This window comes from Hirundo rustica, chromosome 7, assembly GCF_015227805.2.
Source record: "Hirundo rustica isolate bHirRus1 chromosome 7, bHirRus1.pri.v3, whole genome shotgun sequence".
NCBI lineage: Eukaryota > Metazoa > Chordata > Aves > Passeriformes > Hirundinidae > Hirundo > Hirundo rustica.
Window position 1 is genome coordinate 25,737,424 of NC_053456.1, and position 24,129 is coordinate 25,761,552.

Below are 24,129 nucleotides of genomic sequence, written 5' to 3' on the forward strand. Positions count from 1 at the left end.
GAGGATAAATTAGGCTTATAACATCAGAATGTATTAAGTAGATATGCAGCAAACTAAAAATGTAGCCAAGAGTTTCCTACCAGCTAGTTTTACCAACCTTTATTTTCTTTCATCACATTCTCTCTTTTCTCATCTGAACACAGCTGTTGGAAGAAATTTGAGACTCTTTATGAAAGAGTAAATCTAACAGAAGTGAAAACCACAACAAATCAAAGTAGAAAGCAAAGCAGTGAAAGTTATGCAGCAGTTAAAAAAATCTGAATACATGAGTAAAGATACCAGCAAAGAGAAAAAAAGTCTGACGCTTAGACGAAGTATAATATACAGGAGTAAGTATAATTTTTTAAGGGGAATGGAAGGTTGTCAGCCCTACTCAATGTTCATGCACATATGTGAGGAGTAGCATCCTAGTGGGGAAGAGGGGACTGAAGGAAAGCAATCCCTCTGAACACCTTACCTGAATTTGAATCAAGGCACAGCCTCAAGCTCATAAATACAGAAAAGAGTTGAAAGCTAAGAAATACTTGGCAACACAAGCCTAAGTTCTGCTGTCTTTGAGTGGCAGTCCAAGAGATAGAATGTTACATTCTATCTTGCAAAAATATTCAGGAATATTCTGAGGACCAGTTGTATGGCATTATAAGACAGACTGCATAGATTTCTCAGGGCTAAAAAGGGCTTCTGTTTCACACGAGCCATTCTGGAAAAGAAACTTCAGTGCCTCAGCGCCTCAGCTATGTAACCAAGCTTCCTTTGTTTCAACAAGCTACGGAGTTAGCTAAACCACAGTAACTCGTTAATCCTGCCATAAACCATCATAAAAGTGAACTATTTTAGCCTAAGATAACATGTCTATGTATGTGTTTGCCACATGTTTGAACAATGAAGCTCTGCCGACGTGCAGTAATTTGGGCACGTGCCCGAGCCTTCCATGCGTGCAAATCCTCTCAGCTGAAAGCTCCATTTTTCCCAAGCTGTGTATCATACTAGGCAACAAAACACCATCAGGCAACTTTTGTTTTGTAATAAGTATTTATTTTTCAGCAAGAAAGATATATTCATAGGTATGCATGTATCAAAAGAATCCAACAGCAACTAAATTCAGCCTCTCCTAAAGAGAGGCCTTCTCCTACTCTTCTGTCATCTGAAATTCGTGTTGAATTACTTGCTCAGCGTGGGTGGACATTTCTCAGCTATGCTTTCATAATCACATAGCCACACAGCAGTGCCTTTTTACAGCAACCTCTTTAAATTTTCCGTGTTACAGGCCATTCAAGATTGTTTTCCCTCCATTGCACAATCCAAGCCTGTATCTGCACCTGTCTTCACACATTAAGGGTGTTGTGTTGACTTTGTGTCTGCCTGGATTGCTTAAAATACCCTGCTGCTTCAGCATAATGAGAGAAAAATGCAATGGCTGGTTTCCCACAGGAGACGAGATAAACGTTCAGAACCCTGTAACTGAAATTAAGAGAACTTGAGGTAAGGTCACATTCCTAAGCCCACTTATAAGAGAAGCAGCTCTAGCATTAACTCTGATAAAATCAGATTTTAACGTTCTGATAAAACCTATTCGAACAAGCCACACCATGTAAAGCAAGCTGCTTTTAATGGTCGGGGGGAAAAAAAAATTAAAAAGTAAACCTTTTAGCCTGCTCTCAAGTACATGAAATAATGTGTTTCGAAGGAGAAAATGACCAGTACAGTTGTTGAAATGAAACTTAGCTAACAGGTTACTTTTCTGTAACCAAAACCAGCGGGCCGGGGCTGACAAAAAGACGCCACCCCGAGGTGTTCTGGAGCAGTTTTCCAGCGCCTGGGCTGCAGGAAGCGAGGCTTTGGGGCTCCGTGCGAGCCGCGCTGAGCCAGCTCCCCACAGCCCGCCCCGCACGGCGAACACGGGACGGGATCCGGGCGGCGGAGCGCGGCGCTGAGGGACGCAGGCGCCCGAGCCGGGCCGGGCCGGGAGCGGCGGCCCGGGAACTGCAGCTCCCGCCACTCCCTTCGCGGGGCCCGGCCCGCCGACCCGGAGCAGGAAGCAGAGGATGGCGTCCCTTGACCCCAGCGCGGCACTGAAGAGCGAACGGGGAATGATGGAGGTGAGACATCGCTGGGAGCGGGGAATTAGGAGCGGGGAATTAGGAGCGCGCGGCCGCCTCAGCGTCCCCTCAGCGGCGGGCGGCGAGTGCCGCCTCCTGCGGGGCGGGCGGAGCTCCCGCGGGCACAGCCGGCCCGGGTCCCTCGGCTGCCCGCCGGCCCTGCGGCTCCTCCAGCTCCTCCGGCTCCGCCCCGGGCGGCGGGGCCCGGCGGGAGACGGGGCGAGGTGAGGCGAGGCGAGGCGGGCACCGCGGGCTTGGTGAGGCCGGGACGGGACCCGCGCCTTGCGGTGAGGCCACGGGGCAGACGCCGCTCCTGAGAGGAGCTGCCGCCTGCCTGTTTGTGGTAGTGCTGTGGGAAGGCAAGTCCCTCTGTTTAGGGGAGAGTTTCCCCTCTTCTTCTCCCTCTGCCTGCCCAGCACAGTTGCTCTCAGGTGAAGGGGTGGCAAAGGTATTTTTCGAGGAGCAGTTTTTACTGCCTTTTCACTCTTTTTATTTGTTGCGGTGTAAGAGTGACGCTGTCTGGAGAGTTTATCTGATAGGTTTGACACCCAGATACTATCAGAATGTACCACTGTTTTTTTAAAAATTATTTTTAAGGTTTTTTTTTAATGTGTACGTTTTGTGCCTTTTGGTTGTGTTGTTAAATACAATTGAAGCTTTTCATTCTCTATCTGCTGTACACAGAGTAATTCAATTAAGCCAAAACAAAGCCTTGGTTTTAGAGACAGCTGCTAAAATAGCTTGGTTAGAATTTTACAAAATCAAATATTTCTTTATGTAACTGGTTGTTTACACATTTGTTACAATTTAAAGGATTTTTTTGGTTGTAAAACGTTTAAGATTAATCTTGAACAGATATTATTTACTCTTAATCCAACAGTTTAAGATAGTTGCTGCTGTAAATATCTTAACTAAGGCAGAATTATGTGGTCTTTCCTTGGACATCTGAAAAATCCTTTTTGGATTTATAGCTGTGGTCCCTTTTTTGAAAAAAGTAAGCATCTCAGGCCATCCATATTTTGGCAACATAAATAAGGCATCTACATAACAGATTTCCTTAATATTATTAGCTTGTGGGTTAAGCTTGACTTCAGATGGTAAGCAAGCTGTATATAGTTTGAGTTCAGACTTATTTCCCTGTCCTGTATGCTAGTGGTTTTTCAAAACACTGATGTAAAGAAAATAGGGTTTTCTCTAAGACAATAAGTCTTCCTCAATCCTCCAACCTACTGCAGTTACCTCTGCTTAGCATCTTTGAGATGACACTGAACATTGGTGTGTCGAGGTGCTTTAATCTCCTTTTGGGGCAGTGGATGGGGACGAAGGGTTGTGGTGTCCCCTGCTGGCTGTGGAGCTGCTGTCCCTGCCTCCTCTGTGGTTGCTACATTCTTGCCACACTTTTAGGTTTATCATAAGATTGTATGTGTACAGTAAAACTTAAAATAGCAGGAAGTTGACTTCAAGCAGGTAGAACAAGTTATTTTACATAAAGCATCACTCATGAGGGATAGTTTTCTGTGTTTTTCCTTCACTTTTTTTCGGGTCCTGGCAGTGTACAGGAAATAGAGCAGGGTGACTGAGATCAGTCGATCTATCAAAAAAAAGCTTTTCTCAGCTGCCAGATGAAAAGGCGTATAGGAGCAGCTGAGGTTTCTTGTTTATTTTGGTTTTTTAATATTATTACATAAATTGCAAGACTATGGCGAGTCAGAGGAATTTGGTGTTTTGGTGGATTGTTTTGTTTTGGGGGGCAAGGGGGAGTGTTTAAAGTTGAGCTCTTAAGATATTCCTTCTGACCATAACTGCTATAAGAGCCCAGGTATTTTATCATGAGCAGTGCATAGTCTGGGAAATGACAACAATGTTCAGTACACAGGGCCCATGAGGAAGAAAGAAGACATAAAGTTATTCCAGAAGGAATGGTTAACATTTATGTAGGAAAGACTGTCAAAATTGCTTCCATATTAAAAAAGATGTGCTGCAGACTTCAAAAAGGTATATCCATTTGTTCAATTGTTTGCAGAATGGTGCAGAAAGATTTACATGCCTTAGGGCATGGAAAACATGCATTATTAATGTTATTTTAAAAGGCTCTTAAACTTCCATGTTGCCAGATGGGATGAGAGAAGTGTCCTGCACTGCAAATGGCCTCCTGTTTGACATTTATTGCTTGCTAGTCTGGAGTCAGCTTTGGTGGATGAGGAAGGTTGGTGACTCTAAGGTAGGTACTACAAAGCTGATTTAATGCTTGCCTTCCATAGTGTAAAGGGCCTGTGTGACACCTGGAAGTCCTCTATGTTTGGACACCCTAAAGCACGTTACTGCTTGTTGCTGCAGTAATATCTTTATTAAAAATCGTGAGATTCAGAATTGATTTGCAGATCTTTTGAGTAATAAGGATTAGTTTTCCGGCCTAGATAATTACTTTTTTTTTTGTGGTGTAGGTCTCATATGGGTTTTCTTACACATATCTTGTCTTAATTGTTAAGGCAACTTAGGAAATTAAGCAATTAAATTAATTTGACAACGTTATTGCTTAATAACCTAACAGAGTGTGGGCTGTGCTTATTAGTATTTGATTTCATTAATTAAAAGTTAGCCCCTTCTATTACAGCCTAAAACAATATTGTTAAATGTAATATTAGGGTAACCTAGTAAAGCAGAAGTTTCTTTTTAGAATGCACCTTCATTTAAATCAAGTATTGGTCTACAGCTGAAACAGTTTAGAGCTTCTAAAGAGCTTGTAGCTTGGACTGGAGGAGGAGCTTCAGGATACAGTATGAGGATGGACTGACTTTAAAAATTTTTTACTTACAGATGTTTGAGAGAGTCAAACGATCTGATGAAGCTTCTGCTTCTTCAGCACAAGGTAAGAAGTTGAATAAGTTCAAAGTAGTTTTTGTTGCTGTTACATTTTAAAATGTAATAACTATCAATAGAAGCATTAGTTCACCTTGTAGTTCAGTTGCATACTTTGATTTCTTAAATTTCATTATGAAACTTAGATGGAAGGAATGACTTCTGAATCATCCACAAAGTTTCCATGTAGGTGTAATTTTCTTGTCCTATTGTAAGCTGTTTGAGACACTTCGCATTTTATCTCAGTGATCATGGATGTTGCAGTACCAAGGCAGATTGCCTAGTCTTGAACCCAGACAAATCAGTAGAAAAACTCAATCACCTCAGCTATGAAAGAGTAAATGTTTATTTTATTAAGTTGTTGGATGAACTTTGCAGACAAAAGGATCTCTTCATGCTTTTTTGAACTTACTAAACCTGATAACTTCCTTTAAAATTGTAGTTTTGATGAATGCAATGTAGGAGAAGTAGCTAGCTCAGGTAAAACTCTCCATCTCCTTGATACTCTTTGGGTTTTGTTTTGTACGTGTGTGTTTGGTTGGTTTATTTCTTGACTGTTGTTTTCGTTTTTCTGTAGGTATCCAAAGACATGGTGTTGAGGGCTCTCCACAGCAGGACAGCAGTAGCAGGTAAGTTAGGTGATGATCTAACTGGCATCCAGCTTTCTGCTTACCAAAGTAAGATGGGAAGAATCTTCTTTTCAGCCCCGTCTGTTACCTTGTGTAATAAATGACAGTGACACAATATGGATTGAGAGTATGATTGGAGGTCCTTTGTATCTTATACCCATGTACTCTTAAAAACTGTGGGGAAGGCACGTTGTAGTCCCAAAACTACTGTGTGGGTGTCAGGTGGTTTTGGTCTTTTTTCCTTTTATTTCAAAATACTAACAGAATGAAAAGATGAGTCTGCCTTTTTCATTAGAGGCAATTATTTTCAGATTTCAGCTAACTGTACCTTCAAGCAGTTGTCCTTTGTTCTGCATTTAAGGAAAAATTTCTTCAGTGAAATTTGCTTGAGAATGCTTTAAAATACATTGTCCCACTTACCATTACAATTCTAAAATAGAAACTTTTATCTTGCAAGTTTTCTCCCATCTCCGTAGTAAGATAGATATTTATAATTTCTGTGCTAAGGACATGGAATAAACAACCCAACATGTCTTGATAATATTAGCTGCTTCTTTCGGTTTACACAGAAGAGGACAAGAACATCCTCGGCCTGGAGTATCTGGTGTGCAAAACAGACAAGGATACTGCAACTGTTGCCATGTACACTACAGTAATCTGGAACAGGTGAGACAGCTTCTGCATCATTTGGAGGCAGATAGCAAGGAGTACCTAAAGCATTATCTGCTTATAAATATCAGTGTTTTCACCAAACAACCGATACCGAGTGAGAAATAAGCAGTTTGTGAGCTGCACAATATGTGCCCTGAGAAGATGCGTTGCTTATTTGTTACCTGTTGTAAAAGATGCTGGTGGAGTGGCATGGCTGCTGCATTCCACTTTTCCAAAGTGCCACACGGCTCTGCATTGCATCCATTGTGGTGTTTTTTGTGTCTTTAATCTCGAGATCTATATGCATTTTAAAGTATTAGGGTTATAGTAGTATGTTAGATATCAAGGCTGGAGATGTTTGATCAACCATTTTCAGTTCTTTTGGCAGTCTCCTGTTTTACAGACTTTTTTAATTAGAAAGTAGAAGCCTTTTTAATCTTCTGCACTTAAGAAAATTCTTGTTGGTTAGACTGAATTATAGGATGTTTGCTCATAGGAAGTTCAAGAATATTATAAGTAATTTATAGATACATTTATAGTATTTGTTCTGGTTAAGAGACTTGTGAACAGCTGTGAGATTTGTGAGAGTATTTTGTAGTAGTTAGAAGAGATTTGTCAGCAGCTACCAGAATCCCTAATTTAAGTTCTGACTCAGAAAGATATTTCAATTAATTTTAGTATTATTTGAGACTGCCTAAGCATACATAAAAATCTCAATTAAGATTTTAAAATAGTAAAAGAAGATTTTTTATTTAAATATTTTTATACCAATGGTGTAATGTTTAACCTTGGAAGGAGGTTTTAGGGATAGGCCTGTGTGGTGTCAGCAGTAGCATTGTACTGATCATCTGTTTTGTCTTTCACCAGCATATTTTCAGCTCCCAGCACAGGCATTTTACAACATACTGCAGGAATCGTATGGGTACGAGTAGCTTGATGGAACGTTTCCTGCAAGATGTTCTGCAGCATCATCCCCACAGATACCATGACAGCAGGTATAAGACAGAGGGCTTTTTTTTTTAATATGTGTTACTGGAATGCATGTGTTATGAATTCCTATTTTTGTTCTACTGCTGAGCCGTAAATTTGGCTCATTTGAGGTGAAACTTGCTTAATGAAGACAATTGCTGTTTATATGAAGATAAATAAATAAACTTCACTACTTACAGATGTGAAACAACACTACCGATAGCATTTAAATGTGAAGACCTGAAAAAAGAAGGAATATATAGGTCAGCACTTAAAAGGGCAGACTGTACAATCTCACATGCATTTACAAATTCTTAAAATTTGAGCTTTATATGTTTTATTCTAAATATTATAATTCTGGTCCATATATATATTTAGCAGTATATTTTACGTATTTTTTGAAAGAGTCCGTGGTTTTGGTTTGTTGATTATGTCAGGTAAGTATTTACATGTTTACTTTTTCATTATCCTTGCATGTTCACATGTTCAATTAATACTTGAATTACATTAATTGGCCAATTCATTAATGCTCAGATTGTGAAAAGTGCTCTCTTTATTTATCATGTGCGTGTTTCAAGAGTGATAAGAGGGTCAGTGTGATAAATTTTTCTCTATAGATGAAGGAAAATCAATTAAATGTCATTTGTTATGTTTTCAAAGGCAGACAAAAATCCCAGTTTGATCCCAGTACAGTACAGTGTTTCTCAGTATACAACTCTGCTGTATGTCTGACAAACAAGCAGAAAGCTATTTTGTCTGAAGGAACTCATTGGTATTGTCAGGGATGTGACAAGATTAGCTAATATGCACATCTGTGCAAAACTAGCCCAGGACATGATGTACACATCACTACAAGTAAATAAATTGTCCTCCCATTTTTAAACAATTAGATTTAATCACACTATCTTGAGAACATTCACCATTTTTTGCCATGGGAAATACAGCTTTCACTTTAAGAAAGCCTTCTCTTGAGGTGTTGTTAATACAAGGTTGTTCCTTTGGTGACTGAAACCCATTAACGTGGAAAAACAATCTACCCATGTTCCTATAAGTTGTTGAAAGAAGGAATAGAATGAGAAAAATAATGTACAAAATCTAGCTTAAGTTGGAGGAAGAAGGGGGAAGAGTAACCCCAAATCTAGACAGAGTTTGGAGGAAGAAAAGCAAAGATGGAAAAGAAAGCATGAATAGACTTATGTTGTGGTCCTGCTCTGAAAAAAAAAGTCGTGGTCTTAACTGACACCTGAGGTAAGATTTTGATTCTCTTCTTTCTTGTGTTAAAATACTTGGATTTAATACACTCAGTTCTTTAAAATACCTGGTTTTACTATTTAGCTGAAATCACACAAGAGATCTTTACGTGTCATTTTAAAAGATTATGGAAATATTTGTAAGACTTGATTTGTTTTACAGAACCAGTATATCTAGTAGTTATGTGGAAAAAGGAAAAATTCATCAGAGCTTTGCCTTGTACTGAATTTCAAAGGATATTGTTGTTCTCCCACAGTAAAAAAACGAAACAAAACCAAACGCCCACAATCCACCAAATCATTCCTTCCTCCAAACTCTTGGCATGTAAGTTTTTTACCTAAAGTAATAGTATTGAGCATTTTAGAAAGTAAATCTTCATTCCCCTTAAGGGGGTGATTTGTAGCAAAACGGTCAGAAGTTCCTAACTATATGAAACTGTAGTTCTGTTCTCTTCCCCCAGGGACAATTGCTTGAAAGTAATTTTTGAGAACAGCATGTAGGCTGTTAACTGAGCTAGAGACCTAGGAGTTTGCTATAGTTTCTCCATATGAAAATCTATTTAGTTTTATATTCAGTCTTTGGGCAATGTCCAGATGCCAGAATGCAAAGATGTTTCACACAAAGATGGAAGAACTCTGAAATCAGGAAGTAAAAAGATTATTTATGTTGCATCTGGCATTCCCTTTAGGTCCTGTTTCAGAGCTTAGGTGACCAAGAATTCATGCAAGGGCAAAGCAGCAGTTCAGATGATAGTCATTGTTTGATCATCTGATGCGTTTGATTACTTTGCGTTTGTGTAGTAATAGTTCTTTTTTAACATTTCATAATATGAGATGACTCTTGCTTAATCAGTCCTATATCCCTTACCTGTATGTAATCTTAGTTATATCACCAAGAAAATTACTGTACTGTAAAATTTTTTCACAATACTTCTGTTAGCTGATGTTTGCTATGTATTAAAGTAAGCATCCATTTGGGTCTCACAAGGTCTGGTTATGATTTTTGTGTGAAACACAATATTCTCTTCTTCAGTTATGCTTATGTATTTTAAAAACTGTTTTCATTGGATTTGCTTGTCTGCTACACATTGAAGTCTTATGGGTTCCTGTGTTGCATGGGAAAAATAGTCCATATCTGTCAGCTGTGTTAATTCTGGAAGACACAAACTCTTGTGTTTGAGGCACTCTTAAATAAGACAGATCTGCCAGTTACAGAATATATAAAAATCTGTTGTCACAGCAAGGCTGAACAATCCTTGGCTTCTTAGAGGGGTGAGTCAGAAGCTGTGGTATGTCTGTGAGAAACAGTAAACGTGGAATTCCTTGGCCTCATGTGCAGAATTCCTATCAGGCAGCCATGTTTTGTGGGGAAAAGGGCATTTATACTCAACAATGGTTTTATACTTGTCATTATTATTATGTTCTGTTTCTCTACAAAACTCGATTTTAAGTAATGATAGTAAGATCAGTGAAATCACCTCTTTATAGGCTTACCACTTCAAACAAAGGAAGTATCTCTACTTTTCCTGCTTTGTATTTATAAAATTATTGCACCCTATGTTTGGCCGTTCTTAATTGAAGATTGCATAAAGAGGGTGATAGACTAATGCCCAAACTGTTATCTTTAGCTTTGTGGAGCATTTCCCCCTCCATAATTTTAAAAAATTGAGTATCTCTGCTGGAGTAGCATAAACAGGAATTTCAGTCTGTTCAGAAATGATGCAGTCTAGGTAATTACTTTTAAAACCCCCCCACACTGCTGTTGTTTGGAATCAGTATTTACATGAGCTGTTTTTTCTCCCCTCCCCTTTAGACCAACCTATGATGACATGCCACTCCCCATCACTCTGGAGGCTCCTAGAATTTCTTGCCCGTCCTCGGAAGAGATGCAGAAAAAGAGGAACAGTGAGAAACAGGAGATTTCCAGCAAAGACCAAGAGTCCATTAGTAAAATAAGCTCTTCTGTTCCATGCCTGTCTCGTGAGGGCACAAAAAACCCCTTTGTTCAAAAACTTCCAAGAGGCCAGGAACGTGTTTCAGGAATATCCCAGCAGTCCACTGGCATTTGTAGCGATAAGAAATGGATAACTCTGAAAAATGCTCGAATTGCAAATCATAGCCATGAAGGTCAGTTTACAGCTGTGAGCCCTATACCTCAGCAGTTTTCTCTCAGTCCTACAAGCCACAGTTCCACTGTTTATCCTAAAACAGGAAAAAGCGTTAGGGATTTGGCATCATCAGATCTGTTTCTGCGTAGTGGATGTGATGAAAGAGCAATGGAGGTCTGCAGTAGTGATGTATTATTGAACCCACGTTTGAATCCTACTCCAGCGCTGCTTCACCCAAAACGCCCTTCAGTTTCTCATCAGAATCCTACGTGCAGCCACAGCACTTCTTCCTTTATTACCTCAGGTCAATCTCTCTCAAAGCGAGATAGTTTACGAACTCAGGATGAAACTTTGGTGTCTGATCTCCAGCTCAGGGATACTGTGGGTGTCAGCAGCTCCCTAGATCTTGGGACATCCCCACAACTAGCAAGATGCAAAAACATGAAGACAGACAGAGGTGATGAAAGTTCAGTGGATGAAACTATTGAAGATGTAATTTTGAAATACTGCCATGAAACTACATCTGAAGAAATTTATTTCAAAGAGGAGAATAATCCCAGTGTACCTTTCTCATCGCTTCTGGACCATACTAATTTAGAGGGCTCTGAAATGAGTTTTGACTGTGATGCACCAATACAGGTAGGAACAGATTTACCCAAGGCAGCTATAAAAGATATAGAATTCCTGAAAGAGGTCCAGGTATGTTTGCAAGATAAAGACTATGGAACACAGCTCTCTTCTGTTTTAAAAACTGAGTCATTAGAGAAAATAGAAGCAGTAAAAAAAGATGTCATAGTTCACACAGAAGAACCAGTTCTTCCAGCCCTGCCTCACGTGCCTCCTTCTTTTGTGGGAAAAACTTGGTCTCAGATAATGTACGAAGACGATATAAAAATTGAAGAACTCGTGCGTGATTTCAGGGAAGGTCGTTTTCGCTGCTACTTTAACAGTGAATCCTCAGCCAAATGTACAGGGAAGAGAATGAAGAAAAAAAAGCAGAAGGATGAAAAAAGGATCAATATTATTGAGGGTAATAGAACAGAAGATGCACCAGTTAAAGCATTGCCAGAATTTAATGATGCTTTAAGTGGTGGCTCGGATTTTGATAACCCATCTTTAGCCTCAGATACACTATGCAACCCAAAAATTGTAAAAACGCCTAGGAAAAGGACATGGCGCCTGGCTTCAAGGTGTCAGGTGGTTAAAGTCAGCCATGGCACCCAAACAAGTCTGCTGAACTACCCTGTAGCAAAAAGGAAAATGTCTAGAAGAGAATCTGATCCAGCTGATCAGAAAGCAAGCGTTTCATGGCTGGAGAATGAAAAAACTCCAAACATGAAAACTAGACTATGTGCCCTTAAACTTCCAGAGTCCTATAGCAAGATCATGAGTCCTGTGCAGCCCAAGACAGTGGTGTACGTACTCTCGTGTCCAGAGGTAAAACAGTGCAAAGGTAAACCTATAGATATTCCCAAAATGAGGAAAAATCATCACTCCACAGATAGCAAGGACTCTGTAAGGTATAAATACAAACAGTGTTCTCTCAAGTATTATGACCCACTGACAAATCGAATTCTGAAAACGCCTCCAAAGTGTACAGTTGGAGAAAAGGCCAAAAAGCCCTCTCATGTTCGACAGCTTTTCAAAAGTCTTAGCTGTGATGCAAACATGAAGAAACTAGCTGATGTACAGAGAGAAAGCACGCCATCAAAGTCACTCAATTGGTCAGACTTCTGTAGCTCTTCTTCAGCATCTTTCCTGCCAGATCGAGATAAAAGGAATGATGCAGCCTCAAGTCAAAAGGCAGATGGACCTTCTGTTTCCACAGAAAGAACAGATTGTCTTGTATCTGAGAACTCTTTTAAACACCTAATCATTTCACCTTTGAACTCTGTGATAGAAGCAGATTATAGATTAATTCCATTTAATAGAATTACCAAAACTCCTCTGACCTCCATCAGGAGTGAGTGGTTAGAGAGGGAGACTCCAAAAGCAATATGGAAGAGAAAAGAAGGCACTAATAAAGAACCAGTGTTTCCCAGAAAGACTGCAGGATCTAAGTCTGTCAAGTGTACTATTGGGAGGAGAGGAAACAGAGTAACCACAGGCAAACAAACGTCCAGAACTAAAAAACAGCAGAAAGAGGGAATGAGAAGACAGCTTCAGCCTTGTGCCCAGAAATCTGCTTTCTCCATCCATAGGTGCCAGACAAGGAAAACTACAGTGGGAAAGCACCCTAAGAAAGAAAAGCCTGATGCTAAAAAATTAAAGGTGAGGAGGAAACCAAAAAGGGCCTTTCTGAACTCAACAGTTGTAACAGGGATTCCTGAAAAAAGGCAGAAAGTCACATCAGAATCTTTCCCCAAGAAACCAGAGCAACCTTCCTCTAAAGTCAGGAGCTGGGAAGTAAGTGGAGATCGGGGTCATCCTGGCACTGTGAAACGGCCCTCCAGAAGAACTTCTGCTGTACCATTACTTCGAAACTGTCTTGTTCTACCAGGTGAGAGCTAGCTACCAAAAGAACTTTTTTTTTTTCTTTTTTTTTTATAGCCAGCACCTGGAAGAAGGAAGGGGAAAAAAAGGAGGTCATAGACAACGCAGTTGAAGTGCTAGAGTTCCAGAAAGCGCAAAGCCGGTCTAATGTGAAACAAATACAACTGTAAACTCAGCTTTTGTTCCTGGAATATGGGGACACAATGTATTGCACTGTTCTACTGTGTAAAGCTGCAGAAGTTGTGGATTTGGTTTAAAAGCACTTAGAATCGTATTTACTAGTCTTCACCTGTACATCAGCGAAATGACCTTGAATGGTATCATATTGTTATTATGGTATTATCAGTGCGTAACAGTGCACTGTAATAAGGTAATTTAGAAGCTGTGTTAATTAATTGTGCCTATTTAATTTTTTCACATAATTCTAAAATGCAGAAGATGGCTCAATTGCTATGCTAGAAATTTAATGAAGATACATCAATTGGGGCTGAATTCTGTGTATGTATTTTGTGTTTGTGTATATGTGCACTTTCTTCAACACATAATATATACTTGCCTGTGGAATGGCATTAAAATCAATGCAGTATGATACAATTCAGATCAATTCAGTGCTTTCTTGAAATGAAATATAATTTTACACTTTTTTGTATTGACTTCTTTGTTCCTGAAACCATGTCCAAAGCTTTTTTTTTTTTTTTTTTTGGACTCTGAGTCACTGTGGACTCTCATCAAGCAATAATGGTCCATGCTGGTAAGGAAATATGTCTCCTTAGGGTACTGTTCAAATGGTGGTGGCTGAAGTGAAAATTCGAATTCTATAAAAGAAATACAGGGTTAGGTTTGGGAGGGTTTTTTGGGGTTTTTTTTTAATAGCTTATTGATTAAGTTTCTAGGTGAATTTCACATTCCTTAGTGAGGGGGATGGAAAAGTTATAATGCAAACAAATAGCAGTAAGTTGTTTTAGAATGTCAGTCTTGAGTTTGGGGTTCTATGTTTTTCTGACTTTATTTGGTGTAGTCTTGGTTAAATTTTTATGGACTTGAGTTCAAACTTACTTTCTAAACTTTCAGTTAAATATTTAAATAAGCCTAACAGAGCATCCATCTAAATTTATTAGAGTTCAAATATTGGGTAAAATTTTTGAATTTTTAACCTGGTTGAATTAAAATTATATTCCATAGAGATGTTTGGCCACTGATGTTCAATCTACTATGGTTTTATGGCAAAAAAACGCAAACCCAAGGTATTTTAGCTTAATTTTCTTTCTTTTTTTAATAGTTGATATGATGACAGTTTATTTATAATCGTTAGGAGAAATAAAGCCAATCTTAGGGATGTTTCTATGCTTTAAAACCCAAGATTAATGGTTCATTTATAGCAAATTAAGCATGTAGTTAAACATCATCAGAACCCAGGCTTTGGTCTCCAAATCTTCAATTTGATATATTATATAATCTATTTTACCTTGAAGGTCTTAATAAATTCTATATTGGTACAATACATTTTTCAGAATAGCAGAAAAACATGGAAAAGACCAGACCCAGCTGTCTCTGGCATTGAACATATCTGTGCATTTTCCCCTCAGAAAACAAAATCGTTCTTGATTCTTCATTCACTTCTTTCTGAAGTGTCAAGTGTCACAGATTTGGACTGAGATAAAGGTGGACTTGAAAATGGTTTATTTTAATATACAATATCTGAAGGAAATACAAAAGCTGTCATCATAAACCACATGTTCAGAGAATATTTGGGGGATCTTTTTAATGTGTATGCATGTTTCCCAAGATAAATAAAAGATGGGCATATGTCAGTTGGAAAGTAAATTCCTTTACAAGTCAAATATGGTCTGGCAGATTTTTTTAAATTTGTTTTGTTTTAATTTATTTTTTTATATAAAAGTTGATTTCTATGGATGAATTTTCCTGTGGTTGTCAGTAGACACAGACTCTTATGACTGTATTGCAAGTCACTGGAAAATGAAGGGCTATAATATAAATTCTTATAGCCCTCAACTAATCGTGCCTGTATAATTTAATATTTTGTCTAATATAAAACTGATGTTTTTAAAGCAGAGTTTTAAAGGAATGGTTTTTATAGAAAGGCTGATTTTTAGATAATGCAAAAGAAGATTTTTAAATAGTTTGTTTTAAAGCAAAGCTTTAACTATAGATAAGTCCCATTTTAACATATTTTTATGATACAAGGATGTTTTCCTATCTAACTTCTTCCATTTTATTTTTCACAGTATTTCACACGTGAAGAGCATGAATTATTTTGTGTGAATAAATTTTAATGCACATTGTACTTTAAAAACACTAGTGTGTATTTGTTTAGAGTCAAAATACTGTTCTCCATACTCATTCATTGTACATTACTTACTCCGGTGCATAACTTTTCCTTGAAATCCTGAGTAATAAAAATGTGTTGAGGACTATAAAATGACTAATATTTTTAGACTGTAATGTCTTTTTTTGTATTGTTTTGATAACAGTCCCTCTTATCAGAGTGAGGTTTTTAGAAGAAAAAGGTTATATTTAAATAAAAGTGTAAGCAGCTATATATTTTCCTTAAAAAAAAAAAAAGAAAAATGAAAAAAAAAGTATGAAATGTAAGAATTTATTAGAAGAATAAGACTTGAGGTACAAGTCTGGAAACATTTCGGTGGTTGACATTGTCCAAATAAGGTTTACTGTAGGCTTGGATGTGAATCTGTGCCTCACTTCTGGGTGTTCAGAAACCTCTTCTGTGCATGCTCAATGACCACCAGAAAAAAGAGGAGAGACTGTGATATGAGAAGTAAATGCAGAAGCTGCTTTGGAAAGAGAATGATGAACATATTTGCAAAACAAAATATTGCAGAGATACTCAATATCATGTGCAAGAAGGAGAAAATTCTGGGGTCTTGAGAAATAGGCAAGCACTTTCCTGTTAGGTAAGTAATACAAGTTCTGCCCTTATGGAATAGAACTTTGTTTCATGAGCCGTGTGGCCGACACTTCAAAATGTGATTGTGAAAGCTAACAAATGGCAAACTTGAGAACTGAAATACTTTCACTCCAAAATTGGTAGGCAGGTTGCTTGGGTTTGGGTGCTATTTCTTGTTTCTATTTTTGTTTGTGTTTCTTTTTTCCTTTTGTGGTGTTTTTGTTTTTTGGTTGTTTGTTTTTTTTTCAGAGGGGGACCGGATTCTTTTAATGGTAGTGGACAAAGATGTTTTGTCAGTATGTTTGCGTGTCTTAATGTAGAGAAGCGAGATAAGAGCTGGAGTAGAGAGGAATAAAGTCACGCTTTTTGAATTAAATTGGCAGCAGTTAGAAACCAGTACCTTCTTTAATAGTTGAGAAGAATGTTACCATGTCTTTTTCAATACAAATGCAATTTTGACCTGTAAGTTTGTAGGTTTTATTACACATTTCATAATTTTTAAAAAGTCTCTCCCCACTTAAAATACTTGTTCAACGTTTCAAAACAATCTTATTCTAAGCAGATAGATTTTTATTATTGACTAGTATTGTGAACCATGAGTGTGACCCAGTCATACTGTGTCAGGTGCTAACCAAACATAAAACAGCAGTCCCCCCAAACTTTAGATATTTTGCACCTCACCGTTCTTCAGTTAATTTTCTGATAGGATTTTTTGCTCACTTGTTCTTTGAGACAGGTTTGTATCCAATGTTCTCTCTGGGACTCAGATAAATGAGGTATTTCTGTTTATAAGGAGCCTATATGGCTTCATCTGAAGTTGTCTTTCAGTTTAATGCTAAATTTGTGCCCAGATGAGGATGTGTTTTGTGTGTTTCATGTTCTTATTATTGATAATGTATTTTGCAATAATTTTGCTTGATGTTGTAATTTTTTATCTGCTTCTCTGTCTCTTCTGCCTGTGGCCGTTTGGCACAATGTGGTCTTGTAAGGATGCAGCGATACTACAGACTCATCCAGTGCTGTTGCTTGATGTTCTTTCTCTGTATCTTCTCTTAATTTTATTTCAGATTTATTGTTTCTATTGTTTTTCTCAGTCATGTATTTGGATTTCTTTTTTTTTTTTTTTTTTATGTTGTATAGAGCTAAATTTCAGGGCAGTATGTTCTGTTTGGAAGTAAATCGGTGACAGGTGACAGAAGATGTTCTAGTCTGAAGTGCAGAGGGCAGGGTGGCACAGGTGCTCCTGTGCTTGGGAGTCTGCTTTACTTCACTGAATAGTGTGGAACAGGAGTGGGATGATGATTGTTAATTCCTTTGCTGGTCTTCCTTTCTTTTTCCCTTAGGGTCACTCTGCCTGAGAACAAAGTAATCTGAATGCATACTGAAAATAGAAGTTTTACAGCTTTTGGTGTTTTGGGGACAAATAGGAAAAGTAAAATGTATCTCTCTCACTAATGTAACTAAAATCACTGAGGTTTTGCCGTTAATGTTCTATCTGCTGAATTACAGCATTCCTGATAATATTTTTCAGAAAAATTTGTAATAGCATAGTTCTGAGCATGCCCAGAAGCAAAGGTTTTGTTCCTTGTTTGTTTTGCAGTTATAAATTAATTCATTCCTTTAGCAGAACAAATCTTGTTTTAATAAAATAAAGACTGAATATGTACTTTTGGAGTTTCTTTATTCTTGAAGTGGAATTTACCTCAAAGCTATTTGCTGTAATTTGTTGTGGAAAGAACACCACAGCATGCTATGGAATAAGCTACTACTATGAAGGCAGACAGTTGTAATTTAAACAACTGCTCACAATGGTGTGATATCTTGATTCAGTGAAGCCAAGATTCATCCTGTTCTGTGCCAGCTGACGCAATGACACCCTAGGATGGCATTGAAAAGATGACAGATACATTTAAAATGTCTAACTTCATTTTGGCAGCATGAAATCAAGAAGCCCCAACCACATGGCAAGCCAGATCCCTGAAGAGCTTACTCAGTAAGAGTTCTTTGAGAATGTGCACGTACTATTTGAGGGCAGGGGCTGGAAGTATTATAGTCTTAAGCAGCTTTCTACTTTATGCAAAACAATTTGGCCTCTGTAATCATAGACCAAATTAATGCAGGCAGAGCTCTCTTCAAAACTCTGTGCAACAATACTTTTAAGAGTATGGTAAACAGATTACTGGAATGCCTTGAGCAGTATAATGCCTTGTTCTATAAATTTGGTAGTAAGTTGCTGTTTGTAGCAGTGCCTGTCTAAACCAGTGTGATCTTTTGCAGGAGCAATGCACGCAGATGTGCCAGAACAGTAAGTGGCTTAGAGGCAGAGGCATGTGGTTTCCTGAGGCTAAAGTAAGTCTTAAAATTTCAGGACACGCTTTGCAATTTTCAGTCCATACTTGAAAATAGCCATGTATTGTGTAGTTGGCTGAATGAAGTTAATACTGTGCTATCAAATAATGATTAACAAAAGGAATAATCGTTCAACCATCTAAACATGGAGTTACAAACATGATACTATAACCAAAGTTTAAGTCAGGTGATTGCTCTTTCATGGGAAATAAAAGCAATTAACAATATGCTTATAGAGTGTATAAGGGAGATCCACTCCGAATTGGTATGTTTGGGAGTTATGATGGAATTAATAGCATAGTTTTAGTTGGCTTGGGATTCCCTGGAGTAATTAGTGTTATAATTATTGTGTTCTGATGGTTTTGGAAGTCATAATTATCTTCTTGGAGTGCAGAAGCATTTCTTATGAAATATATGACACATCATTATTGCAGTTTGTGATTTAACAGTTTCAGCATTTCTAAACTAGGTTCGTTTTTGTCAGTGTTCTACTCTTAAACAGCTTTTCCCAAATACTGGGATTCATAAACAGGTTTTTCAGTATCACACATCCTCAAATATAATTGTACTTCAATATTTTAAACCTGGTCAGTTTCTCATATTTGCTGTGTCATACTGCATTAATGTTGGCACTGGTGCATCTGAAAATGTTGGTTATAGCTTACTGAGTTATTTGCAGTTATTACTGCAAAAAAGTTGCAGAATCAAAATGCACCTTTGCTAGCTCGTGCAAAGAGCTTAAATACTGTGCTGGCCTGGAGATTGTGCAGTAAGAATGAACAGAGAAGCTGAAGGCAGAGTCTTTGGCATACCTGTTCCATCCCTTGTAGATGCAAGGCGTGTGTAAGACTTGCTTTTTATTACACTGAAATTTTAAGATCAAGAGAGAGGTAAAAGTGATGCATAAGACTTAAATATGTATTTTAGATTGGAACTAGATCGATTAATTTCAGCTGGGGGGGTTCTTTTGGTTTTTTTAGTGTTTATTTTGTCTGAACTTGGCAAACAGCTTTCAAAATCCATCTCCTCCTGTAGTGGTGCAGCTCTGAGTCTATCACTCATTCTTCTGGTACATTACTTTTATTTGCTTAATTTGCAGGGATGATACTTCTCTTTACTGCTACTTGTTTCATACTTTCAGCCACTGGTAAGAGGGGAGAAATGTTTATAAGAAAGATTGTGCATGATGTTTATAAGAAAGATTGTGCATGTACATCCTTTTGAAAGCTAAAGAGAAAAGCTGTAAGGCAGTACATGGCTACTAGCAGATTTCTCCACATGCCAGAGGTGTTCTGTTAAAATTCAGGTCTAATGATGAGTTGCCCAAATGATGATAGAAACACTTCTCATTTTATTGACATTAGATGCAATCTGCATATAATTAAAAATGAACATATACTGACTTTTTGGTGGCAGTTATTTTATGGATTACTAAATGTGTCTGGTGCTTTAATTTTTTGATCTGTTCTAGCAAATTGTCATTTCCTGAGTCATTGCCAACGCACTCTAGTTCTGATTGAATCTGGAGTCAGGGTAATAATGGAGTCAAAGTCAGCATTTTTACCTACCACAATTAGTTACTGTTCATACAGCACTTTCTGTGGATGTAAAAAACTCTTAAGTGTTTAATATTATCAAGAATATTCTTCTGTATTATTCTTATTTTAGACATTAGTGTTAAATTATTTTTAAAAATGCATGGATACATTTATATTTTTGTGAATATAAATGTGTATTTGTCATTGATAAGTGTATTTTTTATTATTTTTAGAGCTTAAAGAAGAGGACTTATTGAAATACTATTTTATGTATTTTTCTTTCCAATTATACACTTTTTCTGTGCTTAGCAAATTTCTATTTTTCCTCCCTCACACTCCACCATTTTAAAATAAGAATTCATCTGCAATGCGGAGTTCTCCATCTTTATTTTCTCCAAGTAGGGTGTGATGAGTGTCATTTGACTGTATCACGAAGTTGGTTTTATGTAATTATGTAGTTATTGCGTATGCCTTCATAACTACCTCTGCCTTTTCACGGAAGCTGTAGAGGGGAGCCAAACATCTCTGTGTGGCCCTCATGCTTTTGTCTTGTTTTACGGCCCACCCCATCCTTCTCGAGCTCCCTATGCAGCCAGTGGGTCACCTCCCTTCTTTTACTTTATTTCATTGAGCTCTACATGAGTATGTTGGAAAACCACCATTTTTAATTCACAGGAGAAAATTAGTTGAAACCATTTTCAACCAGTTTCCTGTAAGACATTCACATTCTAGCGCATGTGTGGGGAAACAACAAAAATCTGACTTATATTTTGGCAAACATTGTGTTGCCACCATCTCCCCTAAGCTCACAGAAGCGCAGTAAGGGCTGAGGTTGGCAGGCACCTCTGGTGACCATCTGCTCCAATCCTCTGCTCACAGCAGGCTCAGCTGGAGCATGCTGCTCAGGGCCAGCCACATCCCACGGATTCTGAGCATCTCCATGCACGGGCATTTCACAGCCCTCCTGGGCAACCAGGTCCAGCACCTGGCCACCCCCACCCTCGTAGTTAAAAGGGTTTTTAACTCTGTGTTTAAACAGTTTCCTGTGTTTCAGCTTGTGCTCACCACGACTTGTCCATTCACCATGCTCTGCGCATTTGTTCCCTGGGTGGCAGCTGGACCAGTGCTCGTGCCATGTGTCCCTCAGTATGCTGGCACTGTCCACAGGGGCTGTGGGGAACAGCTGGCATTGACACCCTTGCCCAGCTGTTCCAGGGGAGATTTTCTTCAAGTGGGGAGCCCAGCTCATAACTGTGAAGGTGCCAGTGAGGGCCTTTGAGAGGTTTGGTTTTCCTGGGTTTACTTCTGTGGCAAACTGAGTCCTTTAAGCCAACTTTCTAAGGCTTGTTTCTTTTTTTTAATCCTACAGAAGTTGGGTTGTTTGCATTTTTTTTGTTGTTTTTCTTTCAGCCCACTAGATTTTTCCTTTGTTCTCTTGAATATTTGAAGTTATGTGTTTGCTGACTGCAAATCAACACTTCGTACTTATGTGCTACAATTATAATTTTGTTACAAGTCTCGACACTTCTTAGGTATGCTCTCTTACTGACTTTTTTGTCCTGTTTGCTTTTAGCTCCATTTCCTCTTGATTGAGACTTCTGTATTGGTTTACATTGTGTCCAAGATTTTGCTCTAACTGGCTTAGTATTAATTTGGTTTGATAACCATTTTACAAATATGGCATTCAGGGTAACGTGCTGTGGCTTATTTTGTTATAGCTTTTTTATTCTGTAAGTTTCTTATTGTTTGTTTTGCTCCTTTCTTTTGCATGGACTTTCTTGTCTGTGTTCATAAAGAGCCTCTGTTTGGTGTCCCACTGCTGGTAATTAGATTAAAAAGCTTTTAATGAGGAGGGCTGGAAGAATATGAGTTAAAAGAGCCCTCTTTTGCTTACTTTTGCTGCCATTGCCTTCTCCAAAGCAGGCTAATGGCATTGCGCAAAAACTAAGGCTTTTATTACTTTATCACTTTATCTCCTTTCTTAAGGATAAGGGATGTCAACTCTCTAAAAATATAGGTATGTAGATTAAAAGTCTTGTAGAACAGTTAGAATAGTAACATTAGATTAGCACATTTTGCCACTGCACTCTCTCCTAAATTTGCTGTGAACAAAACCTTGATAAATTTGTGTCAGATATCAGAGAGATGAAGTTAGGAACATTCCCAGTATGACAGCTTGCTATGTTTGTCCGTCCTTTTATGCTTAAATTTATCTTTACGAGGGCATTTTGTTTTCATTTTCTTTTTGTTTGAATACTGTGGCATGTCTCTATCAGTCTAAGCTCTTTGTCCATCTTAGATAGAATGAGAGTGCTGTATCTTTTCTTTGTTTATGTGCTTACTTCTCTTAAGATTTTAGGGAGAAATAATTAACATTTACCAAAAAGCGACTTGTAAATCTGAGCTCCCCATCATCAGTTTGTGTGAAACTTGGTAAATTCTTTAAGTACATCTGAAGAGGTGGGGAAGGCATGAGTCTTCAACTCACTCTGAAATTTTATGTGAAATACTTAAGTTGTGGTGGGGTTGAGTTCTTTTTCTCCTTTCTCTTTCTTCAGCACTGTTTTAAAGAGCTACTTAGTGCTTTTAGCAATGTCTTGACCATCAAAATTGTCAGCCTGTAAGTGGATTTGAAAGGACTGAGTAGTAAAATTCAAGCACAAGTTGACTTGGTTTTAACTTTCATTTTCATGCTTTTAACACTTAGAAGTGGAGTACCATTTGTATCACAGTATCGGATTTGTGCTTTCAAGGAAGAAAAATTTTCTTTCTAAATGATGAATTATGAAGGTATTTGTATGCTAAGAATGCCTGCTTTGTTGAGGAAAGGTTGTGGTAGGTTTTTTTTTATTTTTATTTAAAGTTAATGTTTGAACTTAATGGACTTGCTGTAAGCAAAGGTCATGTAGCATCTCAGATGTCATTTTTGTAAGCAGACCGTAGGATGATACTTGCTCTTTTTCAGCCTCTTGGTATTATGTCACTTAAGCCAAATAGAATTTCTCTTGCAATTGCAAAATGCACATCTACTACACTAAAAATTAATGTTGGAAGAAGTACTAAGAGGCTGGAAACACTTCTTGATTTAAAAAAATGCATTGCATATAGTATGAATGGCCTTTGCGATGGCATTCACTATGTGATGTCACATCACAAGGTTTTATCCATTCATATTTGTGCATGTACTGGGCTTATTTGTCAGGAGAAATCTAATTGAAAAATGCATTTGAAACAAATTATGTTGAAGTAACTGAGATTTCTGAGATTAAGTTGGGATGTGGATCTTAATTTTGCAGTTTGAATATGTGAATTTGATAAATACAAAAGAAACTTTAGTGTTGCTGTATCTGTTCCTGTTGAGGGAGGGCAACAGGACATTAATTCAGTAAGTTACAGCCCAGATCATCTAAGGGCTAACTTCTGTCATCAGCCAGTTTCTGTGAGTTCAAGGGGACCTACTTCTGAGCTGTATCTGAAATCTGTAACATTTTGTGCTGATTCAGAGCCAGAGCGCTGCAGGTGTAGCAGAATATTCATCCGTGTGTTTGAGCTGAAATCACCTGGTGTCAACGCGAAGACCTTCAGTGACAGGAAGGAGCCTGGGTCAGGTCCCAAGCATGATGTGCCATTCCCTGAGGTATCCAGTCCTCTATTCCTACTCCAAGAATATTTGTTCATTTTACTTATATATTTGAATTATTTTGATGCACAGTTATCAGCAGAGGAAAAGCTTTACAACTATAGCACACAGTCATTTCACTGTGAGTCTCCCTATTTGACCCAAGAAGTTGACTTGCGTTACAGTTTTTTACCTGCTGCTTCCAATTAAGGATCTATTTAGCTTGCTTTTCTTCAGTGCCTTACATGTTGGGTGGTGTAGAATCAAAGACCACTTCCTATCTCTCTGCCTTGAGCCAAAATGCTAATTCTTCCTGTGTTCTTAACTGGTGCTTTGATAGCATGTATCACAACATAGGCGACTGCACAGCCAGGCTGCCAGCCTATGTTCTCTTCCCAGCTGTGCAGCTGCTCCAGGCAAGCTAACTATAGCTTTGTTTTTGTGAGTGGCATGTCAAAGCCATCTATTTATAAACCAAATTAGAAAATGCCTTGGAACTGTAATTTTTCTTTCAGGCTTCACTTCCAGCTATCCAGAAGCTCAGTATTCCATACACATAGATTTGGCTATAAAATTTGAACTTGTCTCAAGAATAAAAATAATACATTAAAAAAAAAAAAAGGGCAAAAACAAACAAAA

The 24,129-nt window shown here is 38.1% G+C and overlaps 1 protein-coding gene across 2 annotated transcripts in view; it reads left to right on the forward strand.

The window, feature by feature from the left end:
* The first annotated feature begins 2,052 nt into the window (after nucleotides 1–2,052).
* The window catches only part of ADAM23 (ADAM metallopeptidase domain 23), a 105,922-nt gene continuing 83,845 nt past the window's right edge, over nucleotides 2,053–24,129 (forward strand). The window contains exons 1-7 of one of the 2 annotated variants that reach the window (XM_040070080.2): nucleotides 2,053–2,099; nucleotides 4,214–4,320; nucleotides 4,917–4,968; nucleotides 5,536–5,587; nucleotides 6,157–6,253; nucleotides 7,106–7,233; nucleotides 10,271–13,065. In XM_040070080.2, coding sequence (XP_039926014.1) covers nucleotides 4,219–4,320; nucleotides 4,917–4,968; nucleotides 5,536–5,587; nucleotides 6,157–6,253; nucleotides 7,106–7,233; nucleotides 10,271–13,065 — 3,226 coding nt within the window. In that variant the 5' untranslated portion in view covers nucleotides 2,053–2,099; nucleotides 4,214–4,218. Of the gene's footprint in view, nucleotides 2,100–4,003; nucleotides 4,095–4,213; nucleotides 4,321–4,916; nucleotides 4,969–5,535; nucleotides 5,588–6,156; nucleotides 6,254–7,105; nucleotides 7,234–10,270; nucleotides 13,066–24,129 lie in introns of those variants that run through there. The other variant, XM_040070079.2, reaches the window with a different exon arrangement.